This window comes from Xyrauchen texanus, chromosome 23 (genome assembly GCF_025860055.1).
Source record: "Xyrauchen texanus isolate HMW12.3.18 chromosome 23, RBS_HiC_50CHRs, whole genome shotgun sequence".
Classification (NCBI taxonomy): Eukaryota; Metazoa; Chordata; class Actinopteri; order Cypriniformes; family Catostomidae; genus Xyrauchen; species Xyrauchen texanus.
Window position 1 is genome coordinate 42,314,336 of NC_068298.1, and position 26,916 is coordinate 42,341,251.

The 26,916-nt window shown below is 44.0% G+C and overlaps 1 protein-coding gene across 2 annotated transcripts in view; it reads left to right on the plus strand.

Annotated features, from left to right (window-relative positions):
* The first annotated feature begins 20,387 nt into the window (after positions 1–20,387).
* Positions 20,388–26,916, plus strand: part of LOC127617081 (ras-related GTP-binding protein A-like) — a 52,965-nt gene continuing 46,436 nt past the window's right edge. For both annotated transcript variants that reach the window (XM_052088966.1, XM_052088965.1), the window contains exons 1-4: positions 20,388–20,537; positions 21,751–21,831; positions 22,229–22,328; positions 26,087–26,153. In XM_052088966.1, the coding sequence (XP_051944926.1) occupies positions 21,805–21,831; positions 22,229–22,328; positions 26,087–26,153 (194 nt within the window). In that variant the 5' untranslated portion in view covers positions 20,388–20,537; positions 21,751–21,804. The remainder of the gene's footprint in view (positions 20,538–21,750; positions 21,832–22,228; positions 22,329–26,086; positions 26,154–26,916) is intronic.

Here is a 26,916-nt window from a genome sequence, read left to right on the forward strand (position 1 = left end):
TACTGGGATTTTCACGCACAACCATTTCTAGGGTTTACAAAGAATGGTGTGAAAAGGGAAAAACATCCAGTATGCGGCAGTCCTGTGGGCGAAAATGCCTTGTTGATGCTAGAGGTCAGAGGAGAATGGGCCGACTGATTCAAGCTGATAGAAGAGCAACTTTGCCTGAAATAACCACTCGTTACAACCGAGTTATGCAGCAAAGCATTTGTGAAGCCACAACACGCACAACCTTGAGGCGGATGGGCTACAACAGCTCACCAAAATTGTACAGTTGAAGACTGGAAAATGTTGCCTGGTCTGATGAGTCTCGATTTCTGTTGAGACATTCAGATGGTAGAGTCAGAATTTTGCGTAAACAGAATGAGAGCATGGATCCATCATGCCTTGTTACCACTGTGCAGGCTGGTGGTGGTGGTGTAATGGTGTGGGGGATGTTTTCTTGGCACACTTTAGGCCCCTTAGTGCCAATTGGGCATCGTTTAAATGCCACGGCCTACCTGAGCATTGTTTCCTGACCATGTCCATCCCTTTATGGCCACCATGTACCCATCCTCTGATGGCTACTTCCAGCAGGATAATGCACCATGTCACAAAGCTCGAATCATTTCAAATTGGTTTCTTGAACATGACAATGAGTTCACTGTACTAAAATGGCCCCCACAGTCACCAGATCTCAACCCAATAGAGCATCTTTGGGATGTGGTGGAACGGGAGCTTCGTGCCCTGGATGTGCATCCCACAAATCTCCATCAACTGCAAGATGCTATCCTATCAATATGGTCCAACATTTCTAAAGAATGCTTTCAGCACCTTGTTGAATCAATGCCACGTAGAATTAAGGCAGTTCTGAAGGCGAAAGGGGGTCAAACACAGTATTAGTATGGTGTTCCTAATAATCCTTTAGGTGAGTGTATTTCTATAATAGTTATATGTGGCTCTCTAACTTATAAAACTGTGTGGATTGTTCTTTTTAAACTGTAATGTGCAACAATTTCATAGAACTGAAACTACTAACAAGTAAACACTGTAATACATATATTATTTGTTCAACTGTGTACACAGCTTTTGTGTTTTTGTACATTAATAACTTAAATGAAACTGCTTACTGGTGTGCATAATACACCAAATACATCGTTTAAATGAAATTTAAGAAATCGAATACCATACATGTTTGTTTGGCAAACAGTGGGTTTGTGAAGTCAGGGGCTTGATTGGGGTGATATTACATAAAGAATTATACGATACTCCATATTTAAAAATGTAGGCACCATAGTTTGAATGTAAGCATCAGCAATTGAGAATTTAGCATCATAAGCAATTTTATAAGGAAAGCAATTTACCTATAGCATACATTTAAATATAATCACTGCATTAAGCTCCTTTCTAAATGTTATCTCACAATAATGCAAATGTTAGAAATTATTAAAACATAAAAAGGCATCATAAATCAGATTAAGGAGAACATAATAAAATGTTGATTGTTTAAATTATTTTGCTCTTATAATAACAATTGTACAAATAATAAAGCAACTATACAACACTGCAACAATCCTACATAGAGAAAATAGTCAAGTGAATGCAGACAACATGTTAGAAACAGTACAGTATACTAGGATTAGCCTTTCTGTTACAGTTGGTATGACAAAATACATTACAACACCAATAATTTTCCCAATGGAAATCTTTGTTCAAAAATGGTAGTGCAACGAGCCCACATTGAGATGTAATGTAACTTTAGTGTGCACCAGCAGTCTTACAGATTGCAAACCTGGTGACCACTATTGATAAACTTGTGCATAAGAGCGTGTTGTTTCTATTGCAAAGTCACACAAACAAGTTGGTCCTGACAAGCTAAACATAAAAATTTGATTGAAAATCAAAAGACAATTATTGTATGATGAAAAATCATATGTCTAAAACTGTTGGCTCTCTATTTTTCCCATATATAGCCTACTTTTTTGTTCTTATTTTGCAAGGGGATTGGGGGATGCATACAGTAGCGTGTATACATTTGGCATGTTTTCTCAGAATGTTATCTTGTCACATTTTTGTTAAGTTTGAATTTTACACTCAAAATATACAGGCCAATTAGTAGTTAGAAATATTTTGTAATTTTTAATTATTATAGGGCCAACAAAAAGTAGAGGTTTCCACTTTTTGTATATCCTCAGAATGACCCCATATGTAATTTGGTGATAATATCTCATTCTGTTCAAAAGTTATAACCATTGTAATAAATGTGGCCACACCCAATACGTTTTGGCATACAGTTTGATGATGAAAAATAAAACATTCCTTTGATAACTTTTTACATTGGGACTCTGCTGAATCTTTCTTCAATGATTTGTTTCCAACTGGGCTAATGGCCTACAACTAGTTTGAGAATGTAGTTTTATACTGAAGATCTACAGTATGGAATGAATAAACAGTTTCTTTGTGAAAAATAGGGGTATATACAACAATAAACATGCATGTAAAACAGCATAGAACCTCATAGTGGCCAGTTTCTTTCCAATTTTGCACAAACCTCTTGGGCCAAGAGATAAATAGGTGTACTAAGTTTAGTTCCGATCTGCCTAATTTTACCCTACATAAAAGCTTATTGGCCGATGGAAGCCATGTTTTTAAAGATGGCACCTCCGACCAAAGGTTCCATATTTAGAGCCATTTTTGTTTTTTATTATAGTGCCACCAAGAGGCAAAGGTGTGCAAAATTTTTTGTGTGACCTCACCATGAGCCCATATATACATTCACCAAATTTGGTGATAATATCTCAACCTGTTTAAAACATAACACTTTTAGTCAAATGGACACAACCAAGTCATTGGTTACGATTGGGCAAATGGCCTAGGATGAGTTCATTTAGATTTTTTTTTAATCAATCCAAAATAGCCAGAAAGTGAACGGGCGGAGCAAAATTCTGGCAGGGGGTACAACTCTTTGGCATGACGCAACGAATCAGAGGAAACAAGACATTTGTTTCTAGCCCTTACGGTTCAAGATTTATGGCCCAAAATTAAATTTTTCTTTGTTTTGTTTTTTACAAAGAATTTTTATTTTAGGAATTATAGGCTTTTTGATACACTTGGTTAAACCCACATGATAAATGCAACCCTAAATACCTAAATAAATAACAAAGTTCAACTTTTCTTTGATAATTATTGACATAGATAGTCCTAGATGTAGTTCACAATAGCAGATAACATTGAATAATATACAATAATTTACACACCATTTATACTGCCATTTTGCTGAAAAATTATTGGCTGCTGGTGGCCATGTTTTTTTATTTGTCTGAGTCTTATTGTAGAATATGTAAGCATTTGGCCCCTACAAGAAGCATACCAATTTTCAACTTCATTGATAATACAGTTGCAGGTTTATGAGCATTTTTTTGTTGTAGCGCCCCCTATAGGCGAAAGGTTTTGCAACTTTGCTTGCATCCTCAGAATGTCCTGTTGTCTATGTTTATCAAGTTTCGTAACATTTGGTCTTTTTGTTTGGCAGATATTGGTCAATACGCACAAAATGGATGTCGCCTGATCAATTTGTTGGCTTATATCTTCGCAACGCTTTGACGAGTCAAAATTGATTTTATAACTTTTTGTCAGGAGGGTTCATATATGTAGACACACCAATTTTTGTGAGAATCAGATATAAGGCCTAGGAGGAGTTCGAAAAAGTAGCTTTTTAGAAAATTAGAATAGCGGAAACGTTTGATAAAATGCCATAAAACGAATATATAAATTTTTTAGGTCTTGCGGCAAGAAATTGAGGAAAAAATAATTTTGAGATTATTCAACTCTGTTATTGGTGAAAATATAAATGTCCTTGTTATAATGCCACCTTGTGGCTGATTTTCATAAAACTTGGTACAGAGCCTCATTCTAACATTGTGTACAAATATCTCAAGTTTCATAACAGTCAGCCATTCAGATTTGATGTTATTAGCATCTGAAAATTGATTGATAGCCATGTTTTTTATTTGTCTGACTGATATTGTAGATAATCAGTCTTTGGCCCCTACAAGAGGCATAGCAATTCCCCAGGGCTTCTGGTCAACTGGGAAAAGAGCAAGCTCTCCCCGGTTCAGAGCATCTCTTTTCTCAATCACAAGTGAGCGCGTGCAGTCGGTGCCACTGAAACACTTTAAGAGGCTCCAAGGGCATATGGCTTCCTCAGCGGCAGTCACGGCACTTGGGTTGATGCATATGAGACCGCTTCAGCACTGGTTTCAGACTCGAGTCCGCTCTGCCACCACTTGTTCAGCCCTTGGACAGACCTTGCATTTCTATGGGCAGGAGATCCCCTACACCAAGTGTCCAGACATGTCGTGGTCACCACAAATGCCTCCAAACTCAGCTGGGGCACCATGTGCAACGATAGCCGCACACCACGATGCAGTGGACGGTAAGTCTCTAGGGAAATGCGACTTGATCATCTGGTTCCTCAGAGGTGCCTGGAGGCTGAATCCTCCCAGGCCATGCCTCTTCCCCGCATCTCTCCATGGTGCCCCTGGGCCTTTGGAGAGCCCCATTTGAGCTGCTAGTATCAGTAGAGCTGAATGCCCTCTCCTATAGATGGCCGTCCTGATTGTGCTCACCTCCATCAAGATGGTGGGGGACCTGTAAGCATTCTCTGTCAGTGACTCTTGCCTGGAGTTTGATCCGGCAGATTTTCATGTGATCCTGAGACCCTGACCGGGCTATATGCTCAAGGTTTACACGACCCCCTTCAGGGATCAGTTGGTGAACCTGCAAGCGCTGCCAGTCCTGTCGTTGCTGTGTCCGGTGCGTGCTTTACGCAACTACTTGGATTGCACGAAGAGCTTTAGACGCTCCGAACAGCTCTTTGTATGCTTTGGTGGACAGCGGAAAGGCAACGCTGCCTCTAAACAGAGGCTTGCCCACTGGATCGTGGATGCCATTGCATCGGCCTACCAGACCCAGGCCGTGCCTGCCCCCTTGCGGGTTTGAGCACACTCTACAAGGAGTGTGGCATCCTCATGGGCACTGGCCAATGGTACCTCTCTAGCAGACATCTGCAGAGCAGCGGGCTGGGCAACACCCCAAAAATGAGATTTTACAATCTCCGGGTTGAGCCCGTTTCGTCCCGTGTCCTTTCAAGTATGAACAGGTAGGGTTCGGTAATATGGAACAGCTGGCTGGGTGTATTGTGCTTTGACCCCCAGTCAGAGGATGTCCTTCCTCCCTAGCCCTGTGGTTTGCGAACTTGGTGGAGTCCGCAACCAGCCCCACTACAGGGTCTCATTTGATTCACAGATGCCAAATACTCCAGTAACCCCAGTGATGTATTTTCGGCAGTACAGTCTCCCAGTCGGCAGACTCACATCAGGGAATGGAGGTTACGACACTGTTTTACTGCAAAACAATTTTCCATTTTTAAATATTTGTAGCTGTATCTTTAATACAAAAACTTATTATTTTTTACTTTAATAAGTTACTTTAACAGTGAGATAAAATGTGGTTCTAAAACAAAGACTACTGTTATACAGAAAAACTCACATCCGCTTTAAATATTAACAGTTTAAAATATATATATAAATTTGTTTCATTATGTCATTTAAAAACAATAAAGCATCTGGTTTAATTTTAGATGTAGCTTTAACACAAATTGTCTAGCATTTTTCTTTTAACTGAGAAAAAAAAATATTTTTTAAACAAAATGTACTAAGTTGTCAAGCGCATCACTAAAATAGACACTTTAAAGATGATTAACAAAAAGGTTTAATATAAAATGTGTTTAAATTTTTTATTTCAACAAAAACTATTTTAAATAAAATATCATGCATTAAATTTAAATTGTATCTTTAGCACAGAGATTCTTACATTTTTCTGATCAAAGTCCTTTCACAAGAGCTTCCAAGCGATAATGAGTTCTTACGGGCACTAAGAGGCCTGAGGTGAGAGGGGATTCAAGTTAGGCACATACCCCCTGTTCACACCTTGATCAGACCAGACTGGGTCTAGTGTGATCTTTTTCAGGAAAACAAGATGGTTTGATGAGTTTCCTGGCCTTTTATGATTTCATTTCACTGAAAAAAAAGGAAGAGAAATTGTGGAGCAGAGGGGGGCGGGGCCGGGCTGGAATGTTGCACGCCCATCCCCAATTGCCCTGATGGGGCGCGCGAGGGATAAAGGCGGCCGGTGATGACGGTTCGAGAGACATTCCGGGCGTGCAACATTCCAGCCCGGCTCCGCCCCCCTCTGCTCCACAGAATTTGTTTTTGAAAAGTTTTTATTGTCTTTTTCCCCTTTTTTCTTCAAAGCAAAATGTTATTAAACTGTTTTAAAACATTGTTCATTGGTTTTCTCTGGTATAGAAAACCACTTAAAACATTTTATTCAGCAAACAAATGGGCTTCTCTAGACGCAGTGGCCACTTCACATTAAGTTTTCTTTGGAGATATTTGATTATTCAACTCTCAGTTTTTACAAACTAAACATGAAAAGACTTTCTACTTTAGATACCTATTTTAGTCTATTTGTTAAAGATGTTACAAATCTGTTATTGTAATTGTCTTGCTGATGTAAATTTTACACACCAGCTTATTAAAGACATGCTTGTATCAAATACAGAGCCATGACGAGTAATAAAATACATGTTAACAGAAACATATACCAGAGAAAATGTCTTGGTTACTGTTGTAACCTCCATTCCCTGATGGAGGGAACGAGATGTGTGTCGATGTAGTGACACTAGGGTGTTGCCGTTGGGAGCCCCGGGTATAAAAGGAGCCAGCTTGCAACCACTCATTCAGGTTTGTGCTGAGCATCTGAGACAGAGTTCTCCATTTCAAATATGCAAAGTGTGTACCAGACAAGCAACGAAAAGGCTAGGTCTGCCCCCTCCCGGGGCAGCACTTGCATGCTCACCACCTGGTCCCTAAAAGTAGTAGTGCGAACCTTGGGCACATAGCCCGATCGGGGTCTCAAGACCACGTGAGAGTATGCCAGACCGAACTCCAGGCACATATCGCTGACAGAGAACGCCTGCAGGTCCCCAACCCTCTTGATGGAAGTGAGTGCAGTCAGGAGGGCCATCTTCAGGGAGAGGGCTTTTAGCTCAACTGACTACAAAGGCTCAAATGGAGCTCTCCGTAGGCCCAGCAGGACCACAAAGAGATCCCACGAGGACACGAGGCACAGTCTAGGAGGATTCAACCTTATATCTCCTCCAAGGAACCTGATGATCAGGTCGTGCTTCCCTAAGGACTTACCGTCCACCGCGTCGTGGTGTGCCGCTATAGAGGCCACGTACACCTTAAAGGTGGAGGGAGACAGCCGCCCCTCCAACTTCTCTTGCAGGAAGGAAAGCACTGACACTACTGCGCATCTCTGGGGGTCTTCACCTCGGGAAGGACACCAATTGGCGAACAGATGCCACTTCAAGGCACATAGCGCCCTCGTAGAAGGAGCCCTATCCTAAGTGATATTGTCTACCAGTGCCGGTTGTTGTCCACTTAGGTCTTCCACATCCCGTCCGGGGGTCAGGCATCTGGGCGTGGGTGCCAAATCGTGCCCCATCCCTGAGAAAGGAGGTCCTTCCTCAGAGGAAATCACCTAGGAGGGGCTGTCACAAGGAGAGTGAGCTCCGTGAACCATATCTGTGTGGGCCAGTATGGTGCCACCAACACAATGTAGGGTATTACATATATAATTTAGAGATGTGGACGGGGTCAGTTATAATGGGTATTTTGGGCATTTTACCACCATTATATGTAGTTAGACCCTGTAGGGATTTTAGGGTCTTGAAATATGTGAGCTATGAACTAAATTAAACTGTCCTTATTAGGTAATGAAATGTATATGTATGTACGGAATTAGTCTTGTTTGACAACCATTATAAATCAGATAAATAACAAATAACTAGATTATTTGTCTTAATAGATTCTACACCATTGAAATCGTAATACAACATCTACTGTAAGGAATTAGCTTTAATAAGTGAATTATGATTAATTCACTTATTGGAGTGATATTATTCTCATGCCTTACTGAAAATAATATCACATGTATTTAGGTACAGCTTTGAAGCGAAATCTTGTAGAAACAGGGATGAGATTATTTATCAAAATATACCACAGTAAAGTCATCTTTGAACACAGACAAACTTTATTACTATTCTAAACATAAATCTAATCTAACATATATATACATGAGACAGTTTGGTGAAAAGTGACAGAATGTGAAATAACTGATCATTACAGTGAAGATGAACTTTACGGAGTCTGGTGACAATACCTTAAGAACCATTTATCCTTCTTTGAGTCTACATGCTATCGGATTACCCAAATTATTTAATTAATACACCAGCACTTTGAGCACAATATTGGTGATGTACTTGCTTGTCTTTGTGGTGTTTCAATTTTTGTGTGGCTTGGTTCTTGGTCAATAGTTCGTTCCGTCGATGTTTTGATCTCTTTGTGACCGAATTTATTGTCTGTATGAATGGTGAGGTTAGCTGTGAAGTGAGGCCTTCTCACTCCTTCTCAGAGCATCAAGTCCCGAGCTTCCATGGATCTCACATGGGCTGGCTCGTTATTGACCTGACTGTCAGCGGAGCGACCAGACGAAGCATGTGTAGGCCAAAGAAGAGTGAAGAGAAGAGATGAAGAAGCAAGAGAGTGTGTTCTTCCTGTTTGGAACAATTTGAACTGAAATTGGCCGCATCCCCCAAAGGTGTCCTGCGCCAATCAGAAGTAACCTTTCAGTGTCACATGGTCAACTGGGCTGTCTTTTCCGACAGGTGAGTTATGTTCCTTTGTTTCAGACTCTTAAAAATGTCCTGCTCAAAATTTGCACATATTTAATCATGAGCTTTTATATCTTGAGAATGGTACAAGAGACATGATATTTGTTTTCATCAGCTTTCTCTTCATACCCAAACAAATGCATACATACTAAACATGACTGTAAAGGGTTCAATGGAAAGGAGGAGGCGAGAACCGACTTGACGATATAAATAATATTTTAATCAGAAACTTAAAACAAGGACACAAACACACATGACGGACATGTCCATAAATGATCTCTCTCTCCCGCACGATCCTCTGCAATCGACCTTTATCCCTCTCGGGAGGCTTGATTAGCCTTATACGGGACCGGGTGTGTAGGATCACGACCCGGCCCGCCCTCCGCCCTGCCACATTCCTCACTCGTTCTCATGACGTACAACCCCCCCCTCTTTCCCTGGGGGAGGGCGTGCCCTAAGCCCTGTCTGCCAGCAGGTCATCCCCGTCTACCTGGATGAGGGAGGGGACAAGGGGAGGGAAACAGAAATAATTAAACTGGAGGGGTACTTCCTGTTACAGTGTAGTACCCCCCCCAAAAAACACTGTAAAATTTAAAAGAGAGAGAAAAAGGCCAACGCAGAGCGGCAGTGAGAGAGAGGAGAGAGAGATGAAAAAAAAAAAAAACCTACTCGCCGGTTCTCCGATACACCGTCACATGGTCCTCGATCACTACTCCACCCTCTCAGGTGGACGACAGCCGCTACTCCCGGGGCAGACCGGAGACAGACTCATGACCCCCGGCAGAAAGAATGCCCCTCCGTGTTCTCGGCGACTCGTGGGATCTCTCCTCCACCCCTGGCAGCGGCCCTACCGCTCCAGGTGGTCGGGAAGACACTTCCCTCCTCCCCTCGCGGACGGCGGTCTTCCATCGACCCCTCTGCGTTTCTGGGGCAGGGCTGTCCTCCACACCTGGCAGCGGCTCCATCGCTCCAGGCGGTCACGGAGGCCGTTCACCGCGTCGGTCGGTCTACTCCCTCCCCCAATGGATGGCAGCGGCGCTCCCCTGGGTGGACGGCAGTGACGAGGACTCTGCGACGGGCATCCCTCCTCCTTCCCGGGCTTCGGCACCATTGTAAAGGGATCAGTGGAAAGGAGGAGGCGAGAACCGGCTTGACAATATAAATAATATTTTAATGTGAAACTTAAAACAAGGACACAAACACACATGACGGACATGTCTGTAAACGATCTCTCTCTCCCGCACGATCCTCTGCAGTCGACCTTTATCCCTCTCGGGAAGCTTGATTAGCCTAATATGGGACCGGGTGTGTAGGATCACGACCCGGCCCCGCCCTCCGCCCTGCCACAATAACATTTTTTTTATGGATGTTATACATGTAGGTTATAAAACATGAAAATCTCTAGTTACAAAATCATATTGGTTTTACACATCATTGTATTTTATCAAGGTAAGCCTTATAGTTACCATTCTTAGTAGAATGAGATGAATCATACAAAATTAAAGATTATATTTATCAATTATAGGTGACTGCAAATTGCTAGACACATTTTAAAGAATTTTACATTTGTCTGGTACAAACGTTACCACAGTTCAAAGTGATTTTTTCAGCATTATCTAGCAAGGCTAGATTAAGATGAAATGTCTTAGAGTTGTGCAAATCTGATGGTCCTTGTAACCTTACACAGAATAGCCTGGTGTAACCGGGTGTGGGTTCTTGTGAAGGCCTGTGTTTTATGACGTTGACACAAAGTCTGTGCAAGCAGGCTCATTGCGGGAAACGCATATTTGTTCAGGCCCCAGGGTCAGCTGTGGGCCAGCACATCTGTGCCAAGGGGGGCCTCGGTCAGAGAGTACCAGAGTGGGCAAAGTGAGAACTCCCGGGAAGCAAGCAGGTCTACCTGTGCTTCACCGAATCGACTCCAAATCAGCGGAACCACCTGGGGGTAGAGTCTCCGCTCTCCCCTGAGCATCACATGCCGCGACTACTGCCTGGTTGAGATCACCCAGGATGTGTGTGGCCCACAACTACTTCAGTTGCTGCTGACTCCAAAGGAGGAGATGGCGGGCGAGTTGCTTCATGAACGTAAGCCTTGGCGGTTGGTTTATGTATGCTACTGTCACCTTGTTGTCCGTCCGGACAAACACATGCTTGCCTTGGATCAACGGCCGAAGTCTACGCAGGGCCAGCAACACTGGCAGCAACTCAAGGTAATGTCCAATGATCTCACATGGGAGGACCTGGCTGTCAGCGGAGTGATCAGACGAAGCACGTGCAGGCCAAAGCAACTCAAGTTAATATCCAATGATCTCACATGGGAGGACCTGGCTGTCAGCGGAGCGACCAGATGAAGCAGGTGCTGGCCAAAGAAGAGTGAAGAGAAGAGATGAAGAGATGAAGAAGTAAGAGAGTGTGTTCTTCCTGTTTGGAACTATTTGAACTGAAATTGGCCGCATCCCCCAAAGGTGTCCTGCGCCAATCAGAAGTACCGGCAGCAACTCAAGGTAGTGTCCAGGATCCTGAGGCTGCATGCCCATTGCAAACGGCACCCCAGCCTATGTTGGAAGCATCTGTCATGATGATGCCGCACCTGGACACTTGCTCTAAGGGGACTCCTGCCCACAGAAATGCAATGTCTGTCCAAGGGCTGAACGCACAGTAACAGATCGGCGTGATAGCCACGTGATGTGTGCCGTGGAGTCTGAAGCCAGTGCTTAAGCGGTCTCATATGCATCAGCCCGAGCGGCATAACCACCACTGTGGATGCCATATGCCCCAGGAGCCTCTGAAATTGCTTCAGTGGGACCACTGTTCTTCCCCTGAATGACTTGAAGCAGTTCAGCACCGACTGGGGATGCTTGTTCGTGAGGTGTGCTATCATAGCGACCAAGTCCAACTCCATGCCTAGAAAAAAATGCTCTGCACTGGAGAGAGCTTGTTCTTTCCCTATTTGACCTGAAGCCCCAGTCGAAGGGTTATGGCTAGATTGAGTTATGTCATTGAATTAAAGGGTCTAGTAAGTAATTATCAGAGTGGTTTTAGAAAAGGTAGAAGCACTATGGATGCAATATTAAATCTGGAAACAGATATAAGAAAACCTCAGGTAAACAAGTAGGATTTGGTGGAAGTGTTTTTGGATGTAGAGAAAGCATACAATATAATGTTGAAGGAGGGGCTTTTAATCAAGATTGATCAAATTAAGATTAAAGGGAGAATGTAACTGGATCAGGAATTTCTTATTTAATAGAACCATACAAGTAAGAGTGGGAACATCTTTATCAAAAATAGGAAGTGTATGCACCTCCCACAAGGAAGTTTATGTAGTCCTATCCGGTTTAATATAATGATAAATTATATATTTGATAATATTGATAGGAATAGGAAAATCATTATATGCTGAAGATTAATCAATCTGGAAGAGAGTTCGGAATATTTTATATGTGGTAGAAAGTATGCAGAAGGCAATGAATGAAGTTGAAAGATGGGCAAATTATTGGGGTTTTAAGATGTCAGTGGAAATAAAATCCAGGTAATATGTTTCTCTAAACAAAAAGAAGACTCCATCAATCAAGATAAAATTGTATGATCAAGTTTCAGTTCAAATTCCAGTTGATAGATTCTTGGGAGTATGGATGGATTCTAAATTAACACATAAGAATCATATTAAAACAAATTTAGATAAAGCAAAGAGAGGAATTAATGTATTGAGATGTTTGGCATGTATTGACTGGGGCACGGATCAGCAATCTTTGAAAGGAGTATATAGTTCAATAATAAGGCCTGAGATTGATTATGGGAGAATGGTATGGGTCAGCATGTAAAACCTTATCAAACTAAATGTCATACAATCCAAGGCTCTAAGAATATGCTGTGGAGCATTTAAACCCTCTCCAGTGTCTGCTATTCAAGTAGAAATAGATGAGATTCCTCTGGAACTCTGTAGATTGAAACTAAATATGGCAAATTGGACATCAATTAGAGGACATACTGAAATAAATCTGGTTAAAGTACTATGTGGCAGCGGGGGCGTGGTCAAGCGCCCGTCCGGGAGAGGAAAGCGGTAAGGGCGCTTACACCTGAGCTAAATTATGCCTAAACACCTGTCTCTAATTCCAGTGAGCACGAGGAGAGCGGCATAAAAACAGACACAGAGCCTCCAGACGGGAAGAGAGACCACAAGCAGACCCAGTGTTTGTCATTTGTATTGTGTGTGCAAATAGTGTGAGGAAAATATAATTAAAAAGACTTACCTTGAGAGGAAGACCTGTTTCCTGTCCTCCTTCACTAGAACGGTGCTACACACTACTAGAAAACTTTTGGGAGTATGAATATTCTAACCTGAAGAGCTTTGGATGGAAGCAAATATGGAGGCAGATATAATTCGAATAAATAATACAGAAATATGCCTAACTGTGGTCATATCTGAAATACCACCATGGTTATTCCCAATGCCAAAAGTAGATGTTCTATTGCATGAGATGATAAATCCAGATAGATGCCAAAAAATATTATAGTTCAATGGTATTTAAATCAAAGATGTGCTCCAGAGATTCAGATATGTACAGATGGTTCCAAAGATCCAGAAACAGGAGTAACAGCAGCTGCCTAATCTCAAGTATAAAATAATTAAGAGAACATCAAATAATGTATCAGTTTACTAAACAGAAATTATGTTACTAGCTTTACAATGGGTGGAAGAGAATCACCTGGAGGGAGTAGTAGTATTTGATTCATATTCAGCATTACAAAGTAAAGAAAGTGGAAAATGAAAAGCTAGGCAGGTTATTTTGTGTAAAATATTTCAAATTATGTACAGGATTAGACAAAACAAATGTAAAGTAGTATTTGTTTGGGTTCCTGCTCATGTAGAGGTGAGAGGAAACAAGATAGCTGAGAAGACCTTAGAAAATTTAAATATAGATCTCACAGTTTCAATGCGTAAAAAAATAAAATAAAAATAAGAAAAGAAAAGCTGTTAATGAGATATGGCAAACACAATAGGATAAGGAAGGAAATGGAGGTATTTGTATAATATACTTGAAGGTGGGAGTTGAAAGAAACAGCCGTGGTAATAGAAGATAACGAATCGGTTACCTAACGTAACCTCGGTTCTCTCTAGATGAGGGAAAGATTCATCTTTTCTGAGATATTGAAGCCAAAAAATTATCCTTAATTTTGTATCATTTGTCAACGCAGTGCAGCAATTGCAGACCTTGAACGGGCTAGCTAGCGAGCTCATTGGTTGCTCTGCGGCAACTGCTGCAGCCTATAGACGAACTCGGGCGAACTCGCGTCCAATGAGAGGCGTCCGCGCGCTTACTGCATCAAAGCCCGCCAAAATGGGCGTGGCTAGAGTGCATATAAGCGTAGTTCGTGAGGCTGGAACCCTGGTTTTCATTGAATGAAGCGAAAGTCAGCTGGTGGCGCGAAGCACGGCCGGCTACGCAATACTCGTTCCCTCATCTAGAGAGAACCGAGGTTACGTTAGGTAACCGATTCGTTCTCTTACGAGAGGTTCTCTCGTATTGCTTAAGCTAGCTTACGCTCACGGGAACCCATTGTCAACGCCGTCGCGCTCAAGCATCCACTGCATGAGCCCCGGGGTGGGGGGACCCGGGGAGCCCTTGTGAGTGGGGAAATAATATTTGGCCGGCAAGAGTGCGGGCCAGTGTGTGTGTAATACATAAGCACATAGTGGGAAGGAGCGACAGAGCGGCGGTGCCGGTCTGTGTGGAATGAGTCCCATCAGTGCAGCTCACCAGGGGAGCTGTAGCGTATTAAACCGCTAGTAGTTTTGCCTGCAGGGCGGGCACTTCCAGATTGTAAAATCTGACAAAGGTGGAGGGGAAGCCCAGCCCGCTGCCACACATATGTCGTGAATGGAAATCCCGCTGGACCATGCCCACGATGAGGCCATGCCTCTAGTGGAGTGAGCCCTAATGCCCAACGGGCATGGCAGGTCTTTTGACGCATATGCGGCAGCAATAGCGTCCACTATCCATCTAGACAGTGTCTGTTTCGAGGCGCGAGACCTTTGGTGCGCCCTCGAGCGAAACGAAAAGCTGCTCAGAGCGTCTGAAAGAGTGGAGCGCGCAGTATACAATCTCAGTGCTCTGACTGGGCAAAGGAGATTGGCGTCGCGTTCGCTATCGGATGCTGGCAGCGCCGATAGGGAAATGACCTGTGCTCTGAAAGGAGTACCGATCACCTTGGGAACATAGCCGTGTCTAGGCTTTAAAATGACCTTGGAGTCACTTGGTCCGAACTCAAGACACGCAGCGCTGACAGACAGCGCGTGAAGGTCTCCCACACGTTTGACTGATGACAGGGCAGTCAGAAAAACGGTTTTGAGTGAAAGGTATTTAAAATCCACGGATTGAATCGGGGGGGCTTTCATAGTTTCGAGAACTATAGAAAGATCCCAGATAGGAACCGATGGGGGGCGCGGGGGTTCATCCTTCTAGCTCCCCTGAGGAAGCGGATGACCAGCTCGTTTTTTCCCAGTGACTGGCCGTGCAGGGGTTCAGCGAACGCCGCGACGGCCGCCACATATACTTTGAGCGTGGATGGGGATCTGCCCTTATCCAGCAGCTCTTGTAAAAACACGAGCAGCGACGACACCCCACATGTCCGTGGGTCCAGGTCTCTGTCGGTGCACCATTTTGAAAACAGACCATTTTGACGCATAGAGTCTTCTCGTGGAAGGGGCTCTAGCGTGTATGATGGTGTTTATTACCCCTTCTGGCAGAGCGACGGGTAGTCGTTGATCACCCACGCGTGCAGCGCCCAGCGCTCTGGGTGGGGATGCCAGATCGTGCCGCGAGCTTGAGAGAGGAGATCTGCTCTCACTGGGATGGGCCACGGCGCTGTCAGTGACAGCTGCGTAAGCTCCGGGAACCATGTCTGATTCTCCCAACGCGGGGCTATGAGGAGCACCGAGTGGCGCATTTCTCTGATCCTCTGCATTACCTGTGGCAATAGCGAGGCGGGAGGGAAGGCGTAAGCGGGCGGTTGGGCCAGTCCTGGGCCAGCGCGTCCTCGCTTTTCGAGAAAAATATTGGGCAGTGAGAGTTCTCTTCTGACGCAAAGAGGTCTATCTCTACTCTGCCGAATATGCGCCATAACTTCTGGACTGTTTGAGCGTGCAGGGACCATTCCCCTGGAGGAATATTGTCTCTTGACAGTCTGTCTGGGCCGTCGTTCAGGTGGCCTGGCACGTGCGTCGCCCTCAGCGAGCGCACTGGGACCAACTCAGTATGCGTTTCGTCAGATGGAAGAGGTTCCTGGATCTGACACCGCCCTGACGGTTTAGGTAGGATACCACAGATCTGTTGTCCGAACGGACCAGGACGTGGTGACCCTGAATGACCGGGAGAAAACGCACAAGCGCGTACTCGACCGCTATCATTTCCAGACAATTTATGTGAAGGAGCTTTTCCTGAACTGACCATAGGCCAAAAACGGAGAGTCCTCGCAGACCGCGCCCAACCCGCGTTCGACGCGTCTGTCGAGATGACTTTTCGGCGAGATACAGCTCCCATCGTCACTCACCTTGATCGGCTGGTGGCCTGTGGCCCAAGCCCGGCGAGACGCGCGGGTGTTTAGCCAATGCTGAAGCGGGCGCATGCGCAGTAAACCCAGCTGAAGTACTGCTGCGGCTGAGGCCATGTAACCTAGCACTCTCTGAAATTTTTTCAGAGGTGTGAGGCTGTTCATCTGAATGGACGCGGCTAGTCGCTGAACACGGCGCGCGCGCTGTGTAGGTAAGCGAGCCGTCATTGCCACGGAGTCTAATTCTATTCCAAGGAAGGAAATTGCCTGACTGGGCTGTAGTGAGCTCTTGGTCCAATTGACTGCAAGACCCAAACTGTTCGGATGGCTGAGGAGAACTGTTCTGTGAGACAGAAGCTCCGTATGTGACTGTGCCATAATCAGCCAGTCGTCCAAATAGTTCAGAATTCGCAAGCCCTGACTCCGCAGGGGGTGCGGCGCCACATCCATGCACTTCGTGAAAGTACAGGGTGCTAAAGACAGGCCGAGCGGAAGGACGGTGAATTGATAAACCTGGCCGTCGGCGAATCTCAAGAATGGCCTGTGACGGGATTTATCTGAATCTGAAAGTAGGCATCTTTCAGATCGAGAGAGATAAACCAGTCCCCTGGCGCGTATGTGCGAGGAGTTTCCTGATTGTAAGCATTTTGAGCGGTCTTTTGCAAGCACCTTGTTCAAACCCTTGAGATCTAATATTGGTCTGAGGCCGCCGTCTTTCTTGGGAACAAGAAAATAACGGCTGTAAAACCCCGACTCAGCTCAGCTAAGGCGGCACTTTCTCTATGGCCCTTTTGCACAGAAGGTTTGCTATTTCTGAGCGAAGCATGCAGGCTGCTTCCGTGTTCACAATAGTTTCGAGCAGCTCTGAAGCGGGCAGGGCGGCAATCGAACTGTAGCAAATAGCCCTGTTTTATTGTGCTTAACACCCATTTGGATATCCCTGGGATAGCTTCCCACGCTTTGAAGCGTAGCAGCTAGAGGGTGAATGGCCAAATCGCCCTGATTGCTGCACACAGCAGCTGAACAGAATGTGTGAGCGCTTACTGTGCTTATGCATGACTGCTCGCAGACAGCAGGGACAAGCTGTTCTGTGAGTGACTTCCGATTGAGGTGAATGGGGAAAGAGTCACATCTGTTAAGTGATGCTTGCGAGCATAGTCACGAGCACGGGACTTACATACAGAGAAGTGTTTGCTGGCCGTGTGACAGAGCGGGCAGAGAATGGGCGCGCGCGCGTATTACGTGAGCGCGTTTATTGACTCTAACACTCGGCGGGCTGTGTCCGCTTTATGTGAGTGGGCTCTGATTGGGACACGGGAAGTGTAATGCTTGTGTGTAGAGGTGAACACTGGATTGTGGGCACATTTTCTACACATAAGGCTGGTCGTGTGACAGAGCGGCCAGAGAAGGGCGCGCCGCGGATTAGGTGGAGCGTTTATTGACTCTAACACTCGAGCGGGCTGTGTCCGCTTTATGTGAGTGGGCTCTGATAGGAACACGGGAAGTGTAATGCTTGTGTGTAGGGGTGAACACTGTATTGTGGGCACATTTTCTACACATAAGGCATGTTTGCTCTTTACAAGATTTCTTTGGGTCGCCGTGAAAGCGGCGTTTGAGTGCAGAGCAAGCGGGCAGTATCACCGGCTTGTTGGCTGCTGAATCCACCACTGTAGTAGCCTGAGAGAGGGGACTGACAGGGGCGAAGCTTTGGCGGTGGTCCGGCACGGCGGGACTGAGCCGTCGTTTTTTCAACAAGGCTAGGAGGACTTCGGTTGCTCAGGTTTCAGCGCAACCTTAGACCGAGGCCTGCGGGGCGGCGGTCTGCGGCGGCTGTCTGAGCGCTGATCGAGGCGGCCGCCCTGTCGACGCTGAGAAGTCTGACTTTGTTGAGCTGGGCGCTGTGAAGAGGCTCGTGCAGGAGGCTGGTCACGTGGGCGGCCTGCAGAGGAGCTAGCGCGATGCGGCAGGAAGAGGTTCATGGCTTGGGTGGCTTTCTGGACTTCTGAAAGCGGTCAACAATGCCACTCACCGCGGAGCCGAAGAGACCGGTCGGAGAGAGCTGTGCGTTGAGGAACGTGGGCGCTCTGCTTCTCCCATGTCGGCTAGCGTTAGCCACAGGTGTCTCTCGGTCACAGTCAGCGAGGCCATGCACTTCCCTAGAACTTGGGCTGCAGCTTTGGTGGCCTGAAGGGCGAGGTCCGTCGCGCTTCTTAGATCTGTAACAGCCTCTGGGTGCCTGCCTTTCTCATCCCACTCCGAAGAAGGTCCGCTTGGAGGATCTGTAAGACGGCCATGGAGTGCAGAGCAGATGCGGCTTGGCCGGCGGCGGAATAGGCGCGGCCAACATAGGCGGAAGTCGCTCTGCAGGCATTAGACAGGAGCACTGGCTTAGACCGCCATCTCGCGGAGGGCGGGCAAAGGTGTGCTGCTACCGAATCCTCGACCGGGGGGATGGAGGAGTAGCCCTTCTCGGTGGCGCCGTCCACCGGCGAGAGGGGTGGAGGCGTGGGAGCGGATCCTGGCCGAGAAAGGTGCGTTCCACGACTTTGCAAGCTCAGTGTGGAGTTTCGGCAGGAAGGGAGCGGCCCGGGCCGCGGTGTTGCGCGGCGACGGCTCTGAAGAAAGCAGCCGTCGAGTCTGTTGGGAGCCTGCTCAAAGGCGGTGACCACTGGAGCCCGAGGCGGTTGACGGCCTGTGTGAGGAGGCGTGTTAGTTCCCCTTCGACTCGGCGCGGGTCCTGCTGGATTCCTGGGCCGAGGAGGAGCGTGGGAGCCTGACCACTCCTGGCTGTCCGAAGCCATGATGGAACAGTCCTTATCCTCCGCCTCGTCCTCCGAGATGGCCGCAGTCGCGGCCGCTGGGCGGCAACTGCTGGCGTCCGGGGCGGGGAGGGTGAGAGCGATGCTCAAGGAGAGGCTCCGGCGAGGCAGTCGCTTCTATCACCGGTTCTGGCAGCCTTTGGGAGCGGCGCTTTTTCCTGCTTGGCGGAGCGGAAGGCAGCGTGGCGGCTTCGGTTCTGGCGCTTTGAGTCGAGCCCGCAGGGTCGACATCGAAGCTCCTCGCAGAGGTCGCATCCGCCTTCAGCGGGTGAGCTCTGCATGCCCCAGTCCCAGGCAGAGAGCGCAGATGATGTGGCGGTCTCCGGCGCTGCGAGGAGCGGCATGAAGCGCAAGTGCTGCGAGGCATCTTAAAAAGACGCTCGTTACTCTTTTGTGAAGTTCGTTAAGAACTAGCTTGCTCTAAAAAGGATACGTCGCCGGATGGCGTAGCTCGCAGGATGGCTGAAGGTGGTGGAGGCGGCCGGCTTCTTCGAGCACTGTCCAAGCTTGCTAGATGCCCCTCGAACGGCGACGCGGCTTCCAGTTCAGAGATGCGAAGAGCTTCGCTGAAGAGATGAAAATCAGGGTTCCAGCCTCACGAACTACACTTATATGCACTCTAGCCACGCCCATTTTGGCGGGCTTTGATGCAGTAGCGCGGGACGCCTCTCATTGGACGCGAGTTCGCCCAAGTTCGTCTATAGGCTGCAGCAGTTGCCGCAGAGCAACCAATGAGCTCGCTAGCTAGCCCGCTCAAGGTCTGCAGTTGCTGCACTGCGTTGACAAATGATACAAAATTAAGGATAATTTTTTGGCTTGAATATCTCAGAAAAGATGAATCTTTCCCGTAGCGTAAGCTAGCTTACGCAATACGAGAGAACCTCTCGTAAGAGAACTAGACTTAGAATTGGACATTCACAATTAAATCAATCTCTATTTAAAATAGGTAAACCTGAGAATGGAAGATGTATAAAGTGTGATCATCCAGCAACTGTTGAACACATACTAGTTGAATGTAGAGCTAATGATAACGAAAGTTTGAGATTAGTTGAGAAATTGGATGTATGCACAAAGATAGAGCACAAATCTCAACGAAAAGATTGCTTAATAAGGATGGAATAATTTTTCAAACGGTATTAGCATATTTGAAAGAAATAAAAGTCCCCTCTTTATTTATTATATTCCCATAAATTCGATACTCCACACTCCAACCCAGTTGGTGGAGGAAATGCACCTTAAGTTGGTTTGCCAACCACCATAAAACGTCGAAGAAGAAGAAGAAAGAGCCTTGTAGTTAGTTACGTGCTCATCATCTCCGTTCGCGTTCTATGAGACAAGCAGTGTATCGCATGTAATTTGTATCAAAATTTGATCTGGACATTAATCAGGTATGTTATTATAACTAACTGCATACTCGCAGCGACTGAATGCCATTCGCGGCTCTAGTATGTTTCATAATGTCTTCCCATTAATAGTGTGTGTGTGTGTGTGTGTTGATTCAATCTAACAATCTAGTGTGGTTCATGCGATTAAAGGTTATACTGACAAAAACGTAACAGGTTTCAGATTATTTTGATTAATATTTCGTCTGTTCTCATTACGAGTCACTACAGTGAGACTGCTCGTGACCGCTGTCAGCTGATCTGTTGTTTTTTTTTCTGCTCTTCTGTTTCACTTTTGTTAATATGTTTAACAGTCTTTCTCACCAAAACCACCGATAACCACTTACAAATGAAGATAATGTATTAATCTAAAACACCAAAACATCATGATCTGATTCGCTTGTTAAATTCTGCAGTTCTTTGGGCTCTAAAGCTCTTTTTAACATGCTATTAAATATGTGTTTTATTAGATGTATGTACGGAACTTTGTCGTAGACAATACAATACAGTTGGTCAATTTCATTGCCAGCCAACTTGAGGGACCGGACGTCTGCATGACTGCGGTCAAGCGAGCCGCGATTTAGATCCGAGTGCGCGCATATTTCAGTTTAACGGTACTTTACTTTGCGGAAGAACAGAAGGTCGTGCTTCTTGACTCCTGTTGAGTGCAGAAGAAAGCGAGTCTTACTCTATTGATGAAAAAGCGTTTATTAAGTGTTTGTGACGTGCTGGTGTTTATTAATATGTTTGATTTAACCTATGTGAAAGGTGACTGGTTTAGAAGACTCTTGGAAAGGGCAGGTGAATCATTCATTACCAAACTGTACTGAATTAACATAACATTACATTTATATATTACATATAATACATTTTACTTTTCTGCCAAGGATATCTCATTGTCCTTTATACCTTGTAATAGGATTATAGATTATAGTGACCCTGACTGTTACTGTATCAATATTCAAGTCATTTTACTGTACAGTTTTTGAGAAAATTAAATGCAGAATCGCCCCAAAATGTCGAGATCACGAAAAAATTTAAACCATGATCATGAGTAAACAACTTTTTGTTATGTCGAGATAATGAGAAAATTAAGTTATGATCACAAGAAAACAATATTTGTTATGTCGAGATCATGAGAAAACGAGACAGAAAAATAATAATAACTCAAGGCCTCTTCGAGCTTCTGTATGTATGTGCGATTAATTTGTGTTCTCAGGTTTATTTTGCAGTTATTGATCATCTGCAGGCTACAGTGAAGTTTAGTAGTGAAATGTCCAGCACAGCCATGAAGAAGAAGGTGCGTTTATCCACAATCCCACATCTCACTATAAATTGTCCTTTAAAAGCCAATAGAAGATGGGATGTCTATTGTAATTGTGAATAACCAATTTAATTAATACCTGCATAGTCTGGGTGTCCTACTTTGTGTTCTTGCAAAGTAAAACATCAAACTGTACACCGCTGTGTCATTCTCAGCCTCAGACCTTCATCATCCTCCTCTCTAGAAGGATTGTGTTAAATCTAAATAATAATAATAATAATATTAAAACCTGTTCAAAGATAAGAGAAACCTGATTAGTGGATTTATGTAGCACTTCTCACTAGGGTTCAGTGGAGTTATGTTATGACATCTGTACGCAGGACATAGTTTTCTCCTATCTTTGTAAATTGTGACTTGTGTTTTGTGTTTGCAGGTTTTGTTGATGGGTAAGAGCGGATCAGGAAAGACTAGTATGAGGTCCATCATCTTCGCCAATTACATCGCCAGAGACACTCGCCGCCTCGGTGCCACAAGTAAGCTATGTTAAAAGAATATGACTCATTATTTACTCACCTTTATGTATTTTCCAACACATATAACACAGAAAGTTGTGGCAGGTTTCATTTCAGTGACACCAAAAAGCACTGGTTCTCATGGAAGAGCACTTGCGATGCTTAAAATGTGAAAATGTAGATGTACAAATGAATGTTGAGGGGTAGATTTCAGAGAATTACAAAATTTTTGGTTCTCACACAAAGTTGGTTTGCTCTGTGTTATGTGTATTTTATGTGTTTAAGGGTGTGTTCACACTTGGCAGGTTTGGTTCGATTAAAACAAACTCTGGTGTGATTGCTCTGTTAGTCCGATTCATTTGACAAGTGTGAACGCTGCCACCCGATCCTTGGTGCGCACCAAACAAGCGGACAGAGACTGCCTGAATAGTGGGCCTTGGTCCGCTTCCAAACGAACTCCGGTGCAGTTCGATTGATATATATTTTGATGCAATTACCTAGACCTCGTACTATCTGGGATTTGAGACCGATACGGATTTTATAGGGGGGAAATTCACAGATTACCAATATGGTGGCCGATGTAGTTCATGTTTGAGCTGGAATGCAAAGGTACACAAAATGTTGCTTTCTTAAATATTTGTATCAAAGAATATTTGACATTATTTTTATACATTGTCAGCATTGGAACAAGTACAATTTCCTTCTGAAATGTAGTAGAAGTATAAAGTAATAGAATGTATGGCCATGGTAATACTCAATTAAAGTACAAATACCTCTAAATTGTACTAAAGTACAGTTTTCTTGCTTATCAAAACATCATCAGCAGTATTTCACTGTATAACAAAGCAGTCACAAACAATAACTCATGGTTTGCTGCTACAGAGTCAAGTGATAAACAGCGGCAGCAGTGTTACACCGTATTCTGCTATACAATTTCAGGGGAAACTTTCAACGGTGGAAAACCAGACTTTTAAATATTACATTTTGTAAATGCAACGACTGGAATTGTTCAGTTGAAGGGGCTTCCAAACTGCGAATCCAACAATACATGTTTTCACATTAGCTTCCACTCAGCTGACAAGGTATGAAAGTAGCTATGTGGATAGCTATAAGCTCAATGTCATGTAGAGTGGTTTTTTGTACGGACGTTGTTTATTTAATTTCCAGCACTGCGTCTCACCAAATAAGTGACAACGTAGCTTGAAATAAACACTCAACCGATACAATCCACAACCGCACCATTGTCTGCTGAGCTGCAAAAGGATGCTCTGATGCTTACCTTTCAATCTGCTTTGTTACTGACTGCATTGATTAACTATAGCTGGCTAACATATGTCGTGGAATATAGCGATGAATCTCTCTAAGTTGTAAGAAAACTCTCGGAGTCTTGAGTTCCAGATGCCAAAGTTGTAGTTTATTGAACACCAACAAACATGAGACCGGCCAGCTGTCCGTTCAGCTGACCAGTGAGTGAGAGCAAGGCAAGGAGATGTCAGAGAAGCAGGTGCCATTTTGCATCTTTATACTTTTTCAACAATTGTTTTATTCAATTCACTGTTTCAATTAATTTTCCACTTTTGCTCTCATTTAGCATCTCCTCAGTGCACCTGATTCTCTGTATTATTCTGTCTCTGCACACAATACATCATCACACTGCAATCATGCATTTGAATAAACAAAAAACAGCGCGTTTAGTACCGCAAGCACACATGCACCAACAACATAGTTAGTCATGCACATTATTCATTATCTCAAACATGCACATAGTTCAACAATTCCCCGTTTTCTACACAGTCCGGGTTCCGTCAAACACTTCAATAAATAACTAAATCTAACACCTGGAGGAATTTTACGCGAATTTCAACCACCCGAGTTAGGATTTTCACCTGTACAGGATTTTCTCTGCCACTTCTTGGCCAAACCTTGAATAAATGCACCTAACCGGGAATTTTCACACGTCGTCGCTTCTCGACTCACCTCCAGGCCTAGAGTTGCTTCTCAACTCTCTTTAGTCGCTTCTCGACTCTTTAAATGTATTTTAGTCGCTTCTCGACTTTTTAAATAACCTTCAGTCGCTTCTCGACTTTTTAAATAATCTTCAGTCGCTTCTCGACTTTTTAAATATCTATTAGTCGCTTCTCGACTTTTTAAATAACATTCAGTACCTTCTCGACTTCTTTAACATTCAGTCGCTTCTCGACTTCTTTAAATAACATTCAGTCGCTTCTCGACTTCTTTAACATTCAGTCGCTTCTCGACTTCTTTAAATAACATTTCTTAAATAATCCCACCCCAAATTCTTTGAAATCTGGAACCCATCTCTATTTTAGCCAATTAGTTCTAATTATTCTATGTCAGGACTGGCAAAAGTCTTAGGGAAGCCACTTACCGGGACTCGCTACCACAGATCACACAAAAACACCTTAAGCAAGATGCTTACCTCAGTTTCTGGCGCCGGTGTTTCTGTGCGATTCGTGCAAGCCGTCCCACCAGCGACCTCTGCCCCCTTGACCTCAATGCCAGCCCCACGTTGGGCGCCAAAGATATGTCGTGGAATATCGCGATGAATCTCTCTAAGTTGTAAGAACTCTTGAGTCTTGAGTTCCAGATGCCAAAGTTGTAGTTTATTGAACACCAACAAACATGAGACCGGCCAGCTGTCCGTTCTGACTCATTTTTCTAAGTTCTCAGTTATATACCTTTTTTGTTATCTTGTTACCCACTGTCTCTGACGCATGAGGTCACTGCCTTGTCTCTTTCCCACCAATATGTTCTACGTCCTTTGTTAATTAAATATTGGTGGGAGATCCCTCGTCTATCTATTAAAAAGAAAAATAAATATATATCTTTGGTAGCCTCTCATAACTTGACCTCATTTTACAGTTCATGGACAGAGTACATCAACTCCTAGAAACATCTGCGTAAACAGCCATGTCTCCATCAAATACTTTTTATCTTTTTCCTGCATTTTCAGCACATTCTCTCAATGGGCAGCCTTGTTTGTTCATACACATTGTTATTTGAAAGAAAACACCAGCTGCAAAATTATAATACATTTAGCTTATTAAAACAAGACACCATTCATATAACTGATTAAAAGTATCTTTGAAAGGATACATACCAGCACACCAAGGATTCTCATCAGTGTACTATTGATTAACAGAAACACTTTAAAAACATACTAGAATATTAAAATATACTATACATATCAAACAGATGTGATAAACACGAGTGACATTTTTGTTAGGGACAGAGTTAAACTAGTTGTATTGAAAAGGGAAATTGATGGGGCCATTGCTTATTAACTTTCCAGTATGTATTTCACAAACTAGTTAGCAACTGCTTAAGACACTGCTTCATTCCGCACTGTCTGCTCAGCTCTGAAAACAATGGAGTCGGAGCACACTCTGCTGGACAAACTACATTATGACACCAATTCTAAATCACCCCCAACCATTGTTTTCTGCATTATATGTTCTGAAAAAATAGGTTTTCATTTCCATTTTTTTCTGAAAATAGCAAGTACCTTATGGCACCAAAATAGTGGCCCTAAAACCGTTATACAAAGCAAACCGTGAGAAATTTGTAACGCTACCCCTCCTACTTCTGATGTGACATTTAGTTCGGGACATGACAGCTTTGAAAGGGGCTCTCTCATATAAAGGAAAACCATCTAAAATGCTTTGAAACAGTCTCTGAGACAATGGTATGGTAAGCATCAAGGCTATAAAATGTTAAAATTGCCTGTTGTCTAAAATTAAATATGTGTTGCATTTCAGTTGATGTTGAGCACTCTCATGTGCGATTCCTGGGCAATCTCGTGCTGAATCTGTGGGACTGTGGTGGGTAAGTTTCATCATATGGAGCCCATTGCAGAAAGGTGCTGTGAGTTGTGTCAGATTGACAAACCCATACCCTATTGAGCATGTAATCTGATCAGCCTATCCGATACAAAGGTAGCACTTTGTGTATATTGTTCCATATGGACATGTATAAAAATTGTTTTTGAATGTTTCTATTTTTTTGCTTCGTTCTAAAAGAATAGTTCACCCAAAAATGGTTATTCCAACCCCGCATGACTCTTTCTTCCATAAAACACAAAATTAGATGTTGGACAGAATGACACCCTCAACCACCTTTCATTTTTACTATATGGAAATATTATGCAATGAAAGTGAATGGTGACTGAGATTAATATACTGGTTAACATCGTTTGTGTGTCACAGAATAAAGTCATATGGAATTGGAACTGCAGCTGGGCAATTATGCAAGAAATATGTTGTTATTTTTATAAAATATAATTGCGATATCCGATAACATAGTCAACCACCCTGGCCCCTATTTTTGCTTTCAAAATTAAATTAATGTATTGAAACACATGAAACTTAATCCAGAGATATTTCTTAATTCTATATTTGTATTTAACCACCTCTTATTTGCCATAATGAAGTAATAGTAATAGTTGAAATGTAAATCAATTTGAGGTTCAAGGTGTTTTGTATTTTTATGATTTGTGAACCTGTTGGGTTCACAGTGCATGTTAAAGGGTTAGTACACCCAAAAATGAAAATTCTCTCATCATTTACTCACCCGCCTGGTATCCCACATG